The sequence below is a fragment of the Typha latifolia genome, chromosome 7 (assembly GCF_019914945.1).
Source record: "Typha latifolia isolate L0001 chromosome 7, TyphaL0001v2, whole genome shotgun sequence".
NCBI lineage: Eukaryota > Viridiplantae > Streptophyta > Magnoliopsida > Poales > Typhaceae > Typha > Typha latifolia.
The window spans coordinates 5,330,356-5,345,552 of NC_133092.1; the positions used below are offsets into that span (position 1 = coordinate 5,330,356).

Genomic DNA, 15,197 nt, shown 5'->3' on the forward strand with positions numbered 1-15,197 from the left:
TAATGCAGGAGACTCATACCTAAGTGAGATATTTTAGGGGAGGAGAGGTGTTTGCACACTTACCCTGAAATGAGAAAGGCTATTTTCAAAATCTAAATCCATAATTTTGATGCAATGAGTAAGTCAAAATGCCACACCATCTTGAAAATTTGCTTTTATAATTAATAAATATTTTAAGTTGCATTGATTTTGATCATAGATACGAAAGTGGGTTGACCTGTAGATCGGTCTAAGCTTCGCGTTAGATGTGCATCAATACATATTGATCATTTTCATCCAACGATTTCAATCATTTCCTAGAGAAAAAAGATAGAAGATCGTAGGATTTAATCCGGTACGATCAAAGTCATTGAATGAGTATGATAGATGTATTGGCACACAACCAATATGCCAAATTTGATCGGCACAAAATTGGCTCACTAAAATCCCCAATTCAATTGGATCAGTTGTGTGAAAAAATATTAAAATAAAATAAGAAAAAATAATATCCAAAAAATATTAGGTGCTTAACTTATCTTGACAGTGACATTTAGAATTATATGCCTAATTTGAAAAGAATAATGTTTAGAATTAGTTTTCAGTGAGGTTTCTATTACGAACCAGATTTGGAATGATTTATTTATAAGAAAATTCTAAAAATTTTATGATGGTAGTCTTAGAAGTCACCGATATAATGGCTTTGGAATGAAATGATTTTGAGGTCGGAGATGAAAAGATATGGCTAAAATTGTTGAGGAAGATCAGAACAGGACATAAACAAAAATACCAACGCTACGGTAGTCGTCGGAGAGTGGTGGAAGTCGGCCGTATGAGTGGGTGGCTCATGGAGGAAGATGATGGCTAGGGTTTGGAGTAGAGTTTGGGTTGTTAGGCAAGATATATTCCTAAGAAAATAGACGGCTTTGATTAAACGGTAAAATAATTTCCGAACAGTAAAAAAAAAAGTGTAACTATTTTTGGACCACTTCTTTAATATATATATATTTTTATAACTAAACAAAAAAATAAAAAATAAAAAGTTCTAAACCTCTTTCACTTTTTAAGCAATCAAAGGCATCCAACATAAACTTCAGCAATCCAAATCCCTAAGGAAAGGCAATAATCGCCCATTGGTCGAGCGTTGGATGCAATGCCTTAACTCTTTAACGCCACGCAAGTTGAAGCCACTATAAATTTAGAACTCATATTAGAAAATTTGTTCAACCTTAGTATATATATATATATATATATATATATATATATATATATATAGTACTAGTAGATCCCCCCCACACACTATGTTTTCTAGTCATTGGCATTAGTGAATTGTCCACTACTACTAGTGATAGCTAAGGAAGGCTCTCGTGGCCTCATAGGTGCCATCAATTGACGACAATGCACCGACTTGTCCTCTAATTCCCTTTTTAATTACAAGTAAACGGATAAATAATTCATCCTTTTGTCTAGTAGACTTGAGGTTGGCTTAATTGTCAAATTAGACACGATTCATTTATTAAACAAATATAATTTTTTTTAATATAAACATAATTAACACGACTGTAACTTTGGAAACATGAGAATTAATTATTTGTTTTACATTCACTGATCCCCCACGGAAAGAACCACCGACACTCTAAATTGAAGAAAGCTCAGTGCGAGTGAGAGAGATCTTTGGGGACTTTTCTTGATAGTATTATTCTAACTATGATGTGGGCCAAGAAAAAGTTAGTAGGTACTTTCTCTAATTATTAAAGAAGAAACAATAAGAAGTTTGTTATTGTATGATTTCATATAATCTAAGAATTAAGAAGAGAAGATGGAGTCAGATTGATTAAAACTATTATGAGATTATTATTGTGAAACTTGGTTATGTTAAGGATCCAATCCTTTTCATATGCTCTCCAGTCCTTGTCGAGAGAGAGAGAGAGAGATGCATATGTGTACATATACATATAAACAAAGGTGGTATGGTAGGTCGAATTAATCAGAGGAGGCAGTCAGGTAATGAAATATTTATGTGATCTTCCTCTTGTGCTTTATGTGACTTTTATGGTTGGATTGGGGCAATGGCATTTGTAATTGAATTATGTGAGCTGATGTCAGACGGCATAAACAGTAGAAAAGGACATTGAGACCTGGGACATGAAAGAGAAAAGAAAGGGAACACTACGTAAGATTAGAATTTGAATGAAATGAAGATATATATATATATATATATATATATATATATATAGAGAGAGAGAGAGAGAGAGAGAGAGAGAGAGAGAGAGAGAGAGAGAGGACAAAATTTTTAGAGGGCACTAGCTTTTGATCTCTAGGAATTAGAACCCTATAAATAATAATTGAGTATTTTAATAATATTATATATATTTTTATCTCTGTTATATAAGATGTTAATGAATTCGTAGCAATAATTAAGAAAGTATGAAAGAAAGTAAGTTGTGGCGGTCCTGTTTTTCTTCGAGGATGAAATAAGATAGGGTAAACAATGATGTCTCATCAATCCAAAAGTTTGGCGTCTCAATAAGACTCACACATAATATTGATAGATAGATAGCACATCACTAATCTAATAGTTTGGCATTTCACTAAATTTCATTTTTAGAATCTCTCTATTTCAAAGTATCTTACTTCAAATCTCTCACAATACCTGAAAAGAAAATTTTATTTTAAAAAACAAATCTAAGGACAAGGCTCTGGTCCTTATTTATAGTTTCTCTCCACATTTGTCAATTCGGAAACAAACTTTTAATCTAAAATAACTCTCATTTTTTAAAACTAACTTCAAACATAATTTTAACTAAGACGGTTGGAAATAAACCTAACATGACTCTAAAAAGATATATCCAAATCCAATTTAGACATAATTTACCACAAACGCATAGAATCGTTAAAATCCCTATATCACGTCTATAAAACACTTGGTAATAGACAATTATAAAATATTTTAAATATTTTTTTTAAAAAAAGTAGTATTATTCTAAGTTAAACCGATGCGGATGAGATTCAAACTCGAAAATATCATACTAACATACATTTCTCTAACCTAATGAGGGGGTTTAGATATTAATTGACTAAATGTTAATTACTAACTATAAAAAAGAGCATGCATCTCTCTCTCTCTCTCTCTATCTATCTATCTACCTTAGAGCTGAATGAAAGAATACTCAATTAGCCCTAACTGAGTACAGACTACCAACCACACTTCACAATCATTGCAAAGTTGTTCTACTAATGAAAGAGATCACCAAGCTAGTCTCCATTGCATGTGATAACAACTAGTTTTTTGGTTGCATGTCTGCAAGTTGCTTAGCATTTGCTTATGCACTAATGGAACATTTGCAACCCCACATCCTCTTTCTCCCTCCCTCTCTGCTTGGTTGGATTCTGTGGTTTAATTTTTGGGCTCAATCAATCATTTACCATTATTTTTTTCTCAAAGAAACTTTTTTTTGGTGTTATCTTCTCAAAACCCACATGGGATTTTGGTTAAACAAATCTAAATCAACAGATGTTGTTAAAATTTGCTAACTTGAATCCTTTTCATGAAAAATAAGGTGTTAAAATTGCAATAAGACCAAAATATGAGGTGGTGATATGCGAGAAAAACTGAAAAACTCTAGGCTGGAAGGACCCACTGATACTATGAGAGTTACTTTATAGAAAATAATAGATTATAATTAATGCCACAGAGATAATTACTATTGCTTATGAAATATAAATATACTAACCCTACCTGGCAATCATACCATGGTTTTCCATCATAACATTCCAAAAGAAGTGATGTCAACCATATGCATGAATGCTATTAAAATAATAAACCATCTCGAGCCGAGCCCGAGCTATGAACAAGCTTATTTCCAAGCCTTATTTTGGTGGGGTCTAAGTCATAATTAATAAAGATTGAATTATAACTATATACCCACATAATTTCATGAAATTTTCTCCTATTTTTTTTTCTCTCTCTCTATCTCTCTCCTTATTTCAGTAAGACTAGGGCCATCGGAAATCCCAACGGTCGGAGAATTCAGACTCCTGGGACGTGTTCAACAAAAAAGGCAAGCAAGCAATGCCTTTTGTCATTAAGATTAATCCAATGAAGTAGAGGATGAATCATCTTAGCATATGCAGAAAGCTCTGAATATATACTCTATGTTTCCAATACCACCTTCAGATGTTTACTTTAAAAACTTGGGTTCTACCTCGATCAACACCCTCTTCCATGCAGCATTAGATGCTTGCTGCCTGTCGAACTTTCCAACTTTTTAGCCCAAGCTTTTTCCCATTGATCTCAAAGACTTCTAGCATCTTAATTCACTGAGCAAAAGGATTCTACACCTGCAGCTGCTGCAAAAGTTGGATGCTGATTTTATCATATATATCTGTATCTCTTATCGTATTAAAATTATGGACAAGAAGGAAACAGAACAAGTCTGTAGGCTTTACCTACTTTGAAGTTGTCTCTTTAGTTTGTTGGCCACTGAGTATAGGATCATGAGCACTATATGGTATTTGGGTCCTATATATTTTTTCTCAGAAGAAGCTCAAAAGGACATGATGATGGTCCCTCACAAAGGGAATGTGGCACAAATTAATTTGGGAGGATTTGACCACAATAGGGCCTCCTTGGAAAAAATAGATCACTCCTATAATATAACACCAAAAGATATTTTGTGGACATGTCAACTGCCACCTTTAACGTAATTAGCGTCAAGTTTTTTACGTAAAAATATAAAATTATAACTGAATTAGAGAAAAAAAATATTGCAATGGATAAAATAGAGACATTATGTTGCAATGAGAAATTAATATTACACTAAGTATATTAGAGAAAGCTATCGGATTTGGGATCTAAATTAGATAAACACAAACAAAGATTCTTATTAAGAGAAGAACTTTGCATGCTTACGTAAATGTTGACAATGCGATGGCAAATGACGTGTACAAACAAAGATTCTTATTAAGAGAAGAAATTTGCATATTATTTTGTCTAGTACAATTGCAATTTTATTAGCCGCCCAAAGAACCATAGAATTAAATAATCAACGATTTATATAGAAAATAACGCATTGAACAATTCGACGCTTTAATGAATAGTATAAATGTTGAATTGTTCAGCGATTCAAATTACCTAGTGTAATTAATGTAACAAACATAATTGTTCACTTTATTTTTATAGACATTTTGGTGTATAAAGGATTCTACTATGTACATTATCTCTCGATGGGATATACATTAACTAGGCACTTTATCACTAAACTAGTTGAGCATCGGCAACAAGAGACGCATAAGCCATTTCACGATTAGGGAGGTGACAATTATATTAGATGCCAATTATATTAGATGTTGCGATACCTATAGGTCTGTGTATCCATGAAACTCCCCGTGATTAGTATCAAAAATCTTTGGTGATGTGATATTAGCCAGGAGCTACTAGGAATTATCCTACCTCAAGCAGCAAGGCATGATTCATTGTTACGCTTGAATTAGTTGAGAAAGACCTTTAGCATCATTTCTGTTGATGCCAACGAGCAAATGATTCAGAGATGCTAGGGTATACATTTCATCTATTATGGGGGGCTCCATTTTTGCAAACAAGTCTAAAGAAAGAGTATAGCTAATGTATTGCCATTTTAAACGACTTTGAGTATGCTAGCATGATTAGTAGTGCCACACTAGTTTTACTGCAGGTAGTGCTATTGTATAAACTTATTTATTTCTAACCTTTCTATATATGTATTGTTAGATTTGACAATGGGTGCTCAGGTTCTTAGTGTTTAGGTTGAGGGTGAGCACCTAGTTGAAGGTCAACTAGCCTAGTGTGCTGATGCTCTTTGTGCCATGTGGTTGTGTCACCAATCATACGAGCACAATCTTGCTTCATATATGTTACAGTTCTATCAAATATCAATTAGACCAGCAATGCAATAATTAAGTAATAACTTAGAATATGAGTATTTACTAGATTATATTTATATTAATGATATACACAGAAAAGACTTTTTGCTGTATGCACAACAGATAGCTATATATGGAGGATGAGGGGATCGCTCGTCCATATATAATATAATGACATTTTGTGGATCCTGTTATGTGCCAATTTGGGCAGAAAAAAGAGATCTCAATAATATTATGTGATATAGAGGATGATCTCCGCTCCATCAATAAGCGTGAAAAAGCACTTATGACTAATAGGCTCTTCAAGCGAAGTATATTACGATATGAGAGCTGCGTGGCATCCGGCTAGTGAATGCAATACCAGTGGTGGCACCTATGAATTATACTAATCCTTGCAGGGACTTGCATAGGAGAATTACACGATGTTTGAATTCTCCACTCTCGGATTATGACATTAATATTAAGGCTGTGATATCTTTATGTTACATTCCCATCACTATTTTTGAAAGATTTAATTTTTTTTTGATCTACTGTGTATTTTGTGTACATTCACACTTTATCATATATTCATCGTACTAAAATAGATGCGCTAACAATATAGAGTAGCGACGGTGGTAAAACATCAATGAAGGTGTACATGACATGTGCCTCAATACATTATAAATGAGTGCTAAGTCATGACGTTTATATAGCTAACAAACAATCATCTCCTATAGTGCATCAACCATCAAGTAGCTCTTGCAGCGTTACAACCATAACAATGTTCCCAAATAGCTATCACTCTAGTGGATGAGGTTGTGCTGCATAGGAAATGCCACATCTAATAGTTGTGTTCGCACGATTTCTTGATCGGGACAGAAGGAGAGCAAGAGGCCATGGAGCTGTAACAGTGCCAACCCCAGTTGTCGTGGACGAGAGGGTAGATGGAGAGATGACTGCAAAGGAGCATGTTATATTTGATCTTGAGGAGCCTTCTATATCTATAGCTATAGCTGAGGAACCTTCTTTATCTAGATGTCTAAATGAGAGTGCAAAGGGAAGAAGGATGAGGCAAAGGCAACCTTTTCTCATGCGATGACTACGATGATAATTTATAAGAGGAAAAATAAGAAGCCAGCACATATAAGGTTTTTTTTATGGGGTTGTGAACTTATCAAGTTTTAACACAGGGTGACTAGTATATTTTGATCTAAACTAGTGGTTCAGTGTTTAGAATGTTATTGGTTAAATTGATTGGTGAAATATGGTGGTAGTTTTTAAGGTTTGGTTTGTCTTTTGATGATATTTCTTCTGTTTCTTTGTTCTAATGAAGTTCGTTTGGTTTGATTGATTTGGTTTGTAAGTGAGATATTGAATTGTTAAAATATTAGGTTGTGAGAATATATTCTTAGTTGACTTTGTTATAGTATCTATATCTTCTATTTGTTATGGTGCAAGATCTTGCATTTATTTTCTTTAATATAGTGTTAAACTATACATCGCTTTCCATAATAGTTAAAACACTACTAAATTCTAGATTAGATATTCCTATTTGTTAGTTTACAAAATGAAATCTTTATCCTAGGAATAACACTTCCTATATTAATTTATATTCTAAAATAAGAGTGTAACAATTATTTTTTAATATAATATAAAGTGAATATATATTTTAAAAAAAAATATTTTATTTTTTTATAAAATTACTATAAATACTTTTTTGATTTAATATAAATCAGATTGATAGACTTGATATCAAGGGTAAATTAGTAATTAAATTAGTATATAGTATAAGATGTAATAAATAGTATTTATATTCTAGAATAGAGTTATTATGATATTTAGTTGTTATTCTAGAATAAATAGTAGTATTCAACATTTTCCTCCTAATATAAAATGTTAAATAATTTAGCATTTTTTATATTAACTTATAATCTACAGCTGATATAGCCGAAATATATCCTTTCTAATATTAAGTTTGGGGAATGATCCATTTCAATAAAGATGTTTACATTGAACACAATCTTCCTTTAAAAAAGAAATCTCTAGACATCTTCTTCTTCTTTTTTTCCTTCCAATTTATGTTGGTCAACTTTTGCTGTGCTCTGAAAGAAAGCAACCGAAGAATAGATTCCTCTTGGACAGTGTGTGCATAATACATAAAAGAGCTATGGCAGAGCAAAATTGGTCCGTTGCCTTGAAAAAGTTCAAATCCTTGCACAGTGGAGATTGCAGCAGAAATAGAACCAGGACCTACATGCGACAAGCTATAAAAAAGATTGCAAAAGAGAGGGGAAAAAGTGCTAATAGATCATATATCAAGAACCAAAAAGTTGAAACAGTAGCAATATAATGATATAAAGATGAGATCATGATACCCGTGGGGGCAACACAACCACTATAGATGATGCCCCCACTGAGCGTGGAAAGATGCTGTGGGCCTAAATTCACCTTTTCCCCCACTAGCTTTTATGATTCAGCTTATTAGGCAAGTTACATAATAATATCACAAATCACCATAAGAATCATAAGACAAACCCATCATTGTCTGCCTCCAGATCAAGATCTACTTCATCTTAGTTTCAATCTGAAGAAAGATGTCTGGGAAAGCAAAGTACCGAATAGAATATCCAAGAGGGGCTAATTGTAAGAACATAAGGTAGAAAAGTTCAGATAGTTTTGTGACAATACTAGCAGCATTAGGAGAGGTCAAGCTTTGTTGATATCATGATTGCAGCCTTCCTTCAGAAAAATGCTTCAACATGAAGAACATAGAAGTAGAAGTCCAAGAGAGACTAATTAAAAGAACATAAAGATATAAGAGCTTGAGAAAGTTTACTACTATGCTACAATCATAACAAGTCAAGCTTGGTCAATGTCGGTAATGCCGTCCTGCTCATCACCCTTCAGGAAGTGAGAAAACCAGAGTGCGGATGCTTTTGGGTGCCTTGTGAGCCCATTCTTGTAGTCAACATAAACCAAGCCAAATCGTTTGGTGTACCCTTGAGCCCACTCAAAGTTGTCCAAGAATGACCAAGCAAAGTATCCTCGAACATCAGCACCATCCCTGTTTCAAATAAAAATTGGTATATCTTCACTTTTAGTATCCTATGATTTCATAGAGTAAGGACATTCTGTTTTCATTTCTAATTTCTCCGACAAATTTGCTTTGCTGCATGGCTGGGTTGTAACAGTGCATGCAAATGAATCCATTTGTCAAGACACATCAATGGTTACAAGGTACCAATAAAGCGAGTTTGATTAGTCTTAGTTAACAACTCTATGCCACTAAGTGCTACAGAAATATGATGGCGCAAGGGTGTAACTGGATCAAAATTATCTGATACTGAATCTGCTCTGGATTCGCCTAACTCCGGTATGGATCTTAATTTTCTGATCATATAATAAATGGGTCAGATTCGGTATAGTTATTTTAGGATGTGACCAGATTCGGATTCGGACCTGGAGTGAATATCCATCAGAGCTCCGGTACATATTTGGTTTTTTTTATAAGTCCATGGACAAAGGATATATATCTCAATACTTAAATGATGTAAATAAAATCCTGTGATTACTCTAATTCCTATATAGTATGAATAATCCTGTGATTACTCTAACTCAAAAAATATCTTTGTAGTACTATTATGTTTGCTTACTATGTTAAATTTGTGTTATTTTGGGTGAGATATCGAAGTATTATGCTCTAATTTTTAACTATTAAACTATCATAATATAGTGCCAAATGTAGTGAGTATGTAATTAGTTGATTTTGAATTAGATTACTATTTTTTTTTATTTCATAGTAAACTGGTTATTTGTGACGAATCCGAATCCGATCTATTATCCGATTGAATTTGAATCTGATTCCAATCCAACATAATCCGATAGTAAATGGACCAAAATTTGATATTACAATTATTTTTCCAATTAAAATTTCATTCGAGTATGAATCCGACAAAATTAAATGGATATGGGTCCAATTTTTGTACATATCTGATTGAATCGGATTCAGTTACACCCTAGATGGTGCAGAAAGTAAGACAAATAGCAACATGTTTAAAGAAGTGTGCAGATTGAATATGTAGAACAAAAAAGCACTAAATGATTTACCTAATTGCTTCTGAAACTGCCGCAAGGTATCCTCTGAAATATCCAACTCTCTTCTTATCATTTAAGACCTCACTGAGGTTTTCTACTTCAATATCTTCTTCGTCCATGCCTAAAAATGAGAAAATCAAGGACATTGTATACCCATATAATAAACATGATTTACCAACAATTTTGTAATATCATGTGCTAGAAATTAAAAAAAGTGATTTAGAGTCACAAGGAAAATGATTTATGGTCATCTCAAAACATAGGTTTGAAGCAAATAATCAATTGACATGATTTTGCTATTCTATTTGCAAAATGTAGAATAAAATGACTCCCATGGCCACTTCATTTAAACCTTGATCTGTTTTTCTACATTGATGTTTTCTCATGTGAATGTACTTCAAGTCTTCAAGCAACGCCTTTGGAAGCTAGTGCCAAATATTTCAGTGATAATTAGTTATAGAACTTAAGTAACTAATAGACGGAGAAATGCAAACAAATGGAGATGATGGGATTGAGTCTAGAAAATTCCTCATGTGGATTTAATCGCTAATTTGCATCATTATTTGCACAGCACAAATGAAAAAAATTCCGAGAGAAAGAACTTGGAAGAAAAAAAAAGTATACCAGGCCTAAACAATAACCAAGAAGCCTACCTAATCAGGTTCATTTGGATATGTTCCACTAATTCACTAAGTACCAACTGTTTACTTCATATCTCGATGCAGTCTGTTGTCAGTCCTTGTGTTACATCATGAACTCCATGTGATAGAGCTATGCAGCTAATTAGGAATAAAACTGACTTTTGGAATGCATGAGAATACATGGTTTATGGAAATTTAAAAGTAGGCATAATATCCATACTGTAGATGGACTGATCATGAATAATGATGCATAGACGCAGGAAATTTTTGACATAATTTAGAGTTAGAAGCATCTTCACTACTTTATGTCACCGAGCATTACCGTTCTCAGTAACATATATTTTAGGGTTTTGATATCTTTCTGCTATATAAGTAAGAACTTTCTTGAGACCCCAAGGAACAATGTAAAGCCACTCAGATGCAGCCTGCCATTGAGAAGTATCTCCTGTTAGTTGGGATAATTCTAAGAAAACTATTTGCATCTAGATAATCATTAGTAAAACATATAAGCTCATGTATTTGCTAACAGTTCATCAGAGTGCTGGTGCATGCCCGCGCTTGTGTGAGAGTGGCGGTATAAGTTCTTACCCTTTCACCAATTGCTTCACCGCCTTTCCATTGAGCTGCGGAAGACACAATAGTGTAATACTGAGTGAAATTAAATGTTTATTCAAATGAATGAAAAGAATTAAGAATACTCCCAACTTTCCAACTAAAGGTTGGAAGCCAATCATCTAGAATAAAAAATCTTTAACTTTTAGGGATATGATATTAACATATATGGCAAAATGATTTTGCAGAGTTGAAAAGGAAGGCATTTTTCTCCCTGAGTTTAGCGACAATCTGCCAACATTCAACAAAAATCCAAATGGTCAAACATGCGGCTACACTGGAATGTAGGGTAATAGTTTAGAGGCTGTGTTGTCATGATAGATAAAATATAAAACAGCTCAGAATTTGCAATAGCAGACTGTGATTGCACTAATTTATCTACGAGATGATAATGTGATTATAACATTTATCGGAAGGAAAATATCTCAAGAAGTACAAATTTGTGATCAAATATCATGATTTGTTGGCTATAATTTTTAATCAAATAAATGTTTGCAATAGGTTATGTTGCCACTGCATATAAGTATAAGAATCACACAGTGAGCGTGTCTTTGCATTAGAAGAAGGTGCATAGTATACGAATGCAGACTTCAAGACAAAATTACATTTCCTGATGAAAATAAAATTTCCATAATCACGGCCTTTGTATCTAAATTAAGGGGCTTTAGCAATTTAATTGTATTTGATTTTTTGATTTAGCATATAATACCGAGTACATATATTTTTTATAGTCGATTTACATTTTGTTAAAATGAAGTGGACATAATTTACATATATAGTGCTGACTAGAGTCCATTTTTATAAATTAAAAAATTAAATACAATAAAACTGCAAAAACCCCTCCAAATTAATTAAGATCAGCTTACATAAGACCACTTCCATTTAGCTCTACCTTGTGTAGTACACTAATATCTGCAGGAAAGAGTTTTTCTAAGTTCTTGACTATTTCCTTTTCCTTCATTTCTGCTACAGCTTGAAATAAATTAACTATGTGAAGTACAAACCGAACAAAAGAAAGAGGACAAAGAGATATATTCGAAGTCAACTCAAATATCAAATATTCAACTAATTGATCCCAATTAATTGATCTAAGCATGGTTCGAAGAATCAGCCGATCCCGATCCAAACACGATCCCAATTAATTGATTAGGATCAGGTGGGATCAACCGATCCTAATCTGGATTTCCTCCTCTCTAGCAAACTCTACCGACATAGATCTAACTCCGGCGACTTTGACTATGTGATTTTTTTGATTTTATTTCTTTCTACTCTTCTCTTATTCCTTCACTGCAGTTTTTTTTCTTCTCTCTCCTTCACTACCACAGAATTTTTTCTTCTTTTTATTTTCATTTCTTCCACTCTCTCTCTCCTTTGTTGCAATAGTTTTGAGTAAGTTAATACTTCTGTTTTGCTTTTAAGCTTCATTTGTGAGTAACTATTATTTTCTTATTTTTGTCATTTAGAAAAAAATAAAAATTTCTCTACATTTTTAAATAATATTTAAAATTTTATATAATTAAAAAATAATCTAATCCAATCTAAGTGGCCAATACATATTGCTTCTTTGGGAGGTCGATCCCAATCCCGATTTTTCAAACCTTGGGTCTAAGTCATTAGTCTAGAGGCTTCCGGCATCGACTTTGGTGTAGCGATTACAAATCAAATACTTTCACGTTGGTGAGGCTTCTTCCAATATGTTTATTGCCTGAAATTGGTCCAATATAACGTGAGATGTTTATTGCCTGAAATTTTATGAAGATTATGTGTAGCCCCTCCCCTCTCCCTCTCCAGCACGCGACGAGGCGCAAAAAAAGAGGATTTGATCTAATCCGAATCGGATTAGATTTGATCCTCTCTTAATCTATAAATTAAACCCTAAATTTTTCTCTCCCCTTAATCCCCTCAGCCCCCTCTCCCTCCTCTCTTCTTCCCCTCCTTCGTTTTCTTTTTTTTCTCATCGTCGGAGTCATCGCTGTGGAATCGGATCGCCGGAGCGACGCCGGAGCAATCAAAGACCACCATACGACTCATTGGTAAGCCCTTTCCCACCCATAAATTTTAATTAAAGTTTAATAGAGTAAATTAGAAATACCTAAATTGGGGATTTCGGCTTCGCCGACAGCTCTCGCCGGCCGGTGGCTTCGAGCTGCTACTGCTCGTGCTTGAGAGCTCCAAGCCGTTGGTCTTGCGCCATGGTTGCCTTCTTGAAGAGCCCTCGTAGCTCCAGTCGTCGTCGGCGTCAGAGTCGACCGTCGGTAACGGGTTCTCCTCCACCTCGTGGGGATGACAAAGTAGAGAAAGAAAGAGAGAGAGAGAGAGAGAGAGCCGATCGTGAACCGCCGCCAGTAGGGTCGCCGGCGGCCACTCTCTCCCTCGATCCTTCTCTTCCTCGCGTCAGTTGCGGGAAGAGAAGGTTGTGGGTGGGACCGGGTTTAACCCGAGCCAACCGTTTTCTATTTAGATTCAGGTTCAGGTTCGGGTTGGATTTCGGATCCAAAGACCCGACCCGAACCGAACCGAACCATTTAAGTGGGTGGGTTGCGGGTTAGCCCATAGCCCAATCCACTTAGTTTTGGGCTGGGCCTCGACCCAACCCGATTAATTTAATTTCTTTTTTGGAATGGGCCGGGCCAGCAGTAGCCCAGCCCAATCCAATGGATAAATTAAACCCATTTTAATTCTTTTAAATTTTAAAAATATTGATATTATTTAAATTAAATTGTATTATTATTTATTATTTAAGGTGGCGATTTTTAGTACGTGAGCTAGAGATTTGAAATTTCGGTCGTCTTGCCTACACTTATGTGAGTGGATTAACTCACATTTATTTTATTATATTTTGTATCTGTCAGACCATCTAAATTTTCTGTGTGCAAAAATTTAATTGTTACAATTTCTGTGTGCAAATCTATTTATTTAATCTATACGTGCGAAAATTTAATTGTTATATTTTCTGTGTGCATTTATTCATTATACTCAGTGCATCACCATACTTCGTGCAAATATTGAAAATTGTGAAAGGAAAAAAAATGAGACTAGTATTGGTACGACTTAGAAAACAATCCCGGTACAAATCGCTTACGATTTTCCGTGGTGACTCAAGTCTATCTAGAAGTCCAGAGGAAAGTCCTAAATCAGATTACTGCGGTGACTTTTTTTGGTGATTTTGGCGGAATTAGAGAACAGTGCTAGGATGAATGGGAAATTTTCTACGTGACTATAACATTTCTAAACGGTTAGTAGAAAAGACAGAGTGTGTTGATCACATAGTGATACCATCTGATGACCCTAACCAGATCAGCTATGAAGAAAAGTCCCAAGCGTCATTTCGAGGTGACTTCTAGTTAATGTGGATCCACAGGATTTAGACCCATTGAGACATATGACAGTATAAATATTAAAAATATGTTAATATTGTCAGAACTAGACGTAGAGAGAAATCACGCCTAATCCGGATTGGATTAGGTCTGGATTTCCCTTCTAATCTATAAATTAAATCCTAATTCTCTCTCTCCTCAAAACCCCCCCCTCAGCCTCCTTCCCCTTCTTCGTTTTCTTATTTGCTCTCACCGTCGGAGTTGTTGCTCTGGAATCGGATCGCCGAAGCATCGCGGAGGAAATTAGGACCAGCACACTCCTCCCCGGTGAGCTCTCTCTCATCCCTCTAGTTTAATTTAAATTTAAAGAGATTAAAAATACCTAATTCGAGGAATTCGGCCTCGTCGGCAAATCAGGCCGGCCGGCGGCTTCGGGTCGCAATCGCATCGTCACCGGAGGCTTCGTGCTCTAAGCCAATGTCGATGATGTTTTCTAGGGAGCCCTCATGGCTCCAATCGACGCCGACCTCGGCGTCGGCCGTCGGTGGTGAGTTTTCCTCCACCTCGTGAGGGCGATGAAGAGAGAGAGAGAGAGAGAGGGAGAGGAGAGTTTGAAAGTGGTCGAGAATGGGTCACCGGTGAGGGGTCACCGGTGGTCACCCTCTCCCTCAGTCCT

General features: G+C 35.0%; 1 protein-coding gene across 2 annotated transcripts in view; it reads right to left on the bottom strand.

Moving 5' to 3' along the window:
- Positions 1 to 8,397: 8,397 nt before the first annotated feature.
- Positions 8,398 to 15,197, bottom strand: part of LOC140792994 (beta-glucosidase 4) — a 40,066-nt gene continuing 33,266 nt past the window's right edge. For both annotated transcript variants that reach the window (XM_073144290.1, XM_073144291.1), the window contains 4 exons: positions 11,181 to 11,215; positions 10,915 to 11,017; positions 9,964 to 10,072; positions 8,398 to 8,920 (listed from right to left, as the gene is read on the bottom strand). In XM_073144290.1, the coding sequence (XP_073000391.1) occupies positions 8,716 to 8,920; positions 9,964 to 10,072; positions 10,915 to 11,017; positions 11,181 to 11,215 (452 nt within the window). In that variant the 3' untranslated portion in view covers positions 8,398 to 8,715. The remainder of the gene's footprint in view (positions 8,921 to 9,963; positions 10,073 to 10,914; positions 11,018 to 11,180; positions 11,216 to 15,197) is intronic.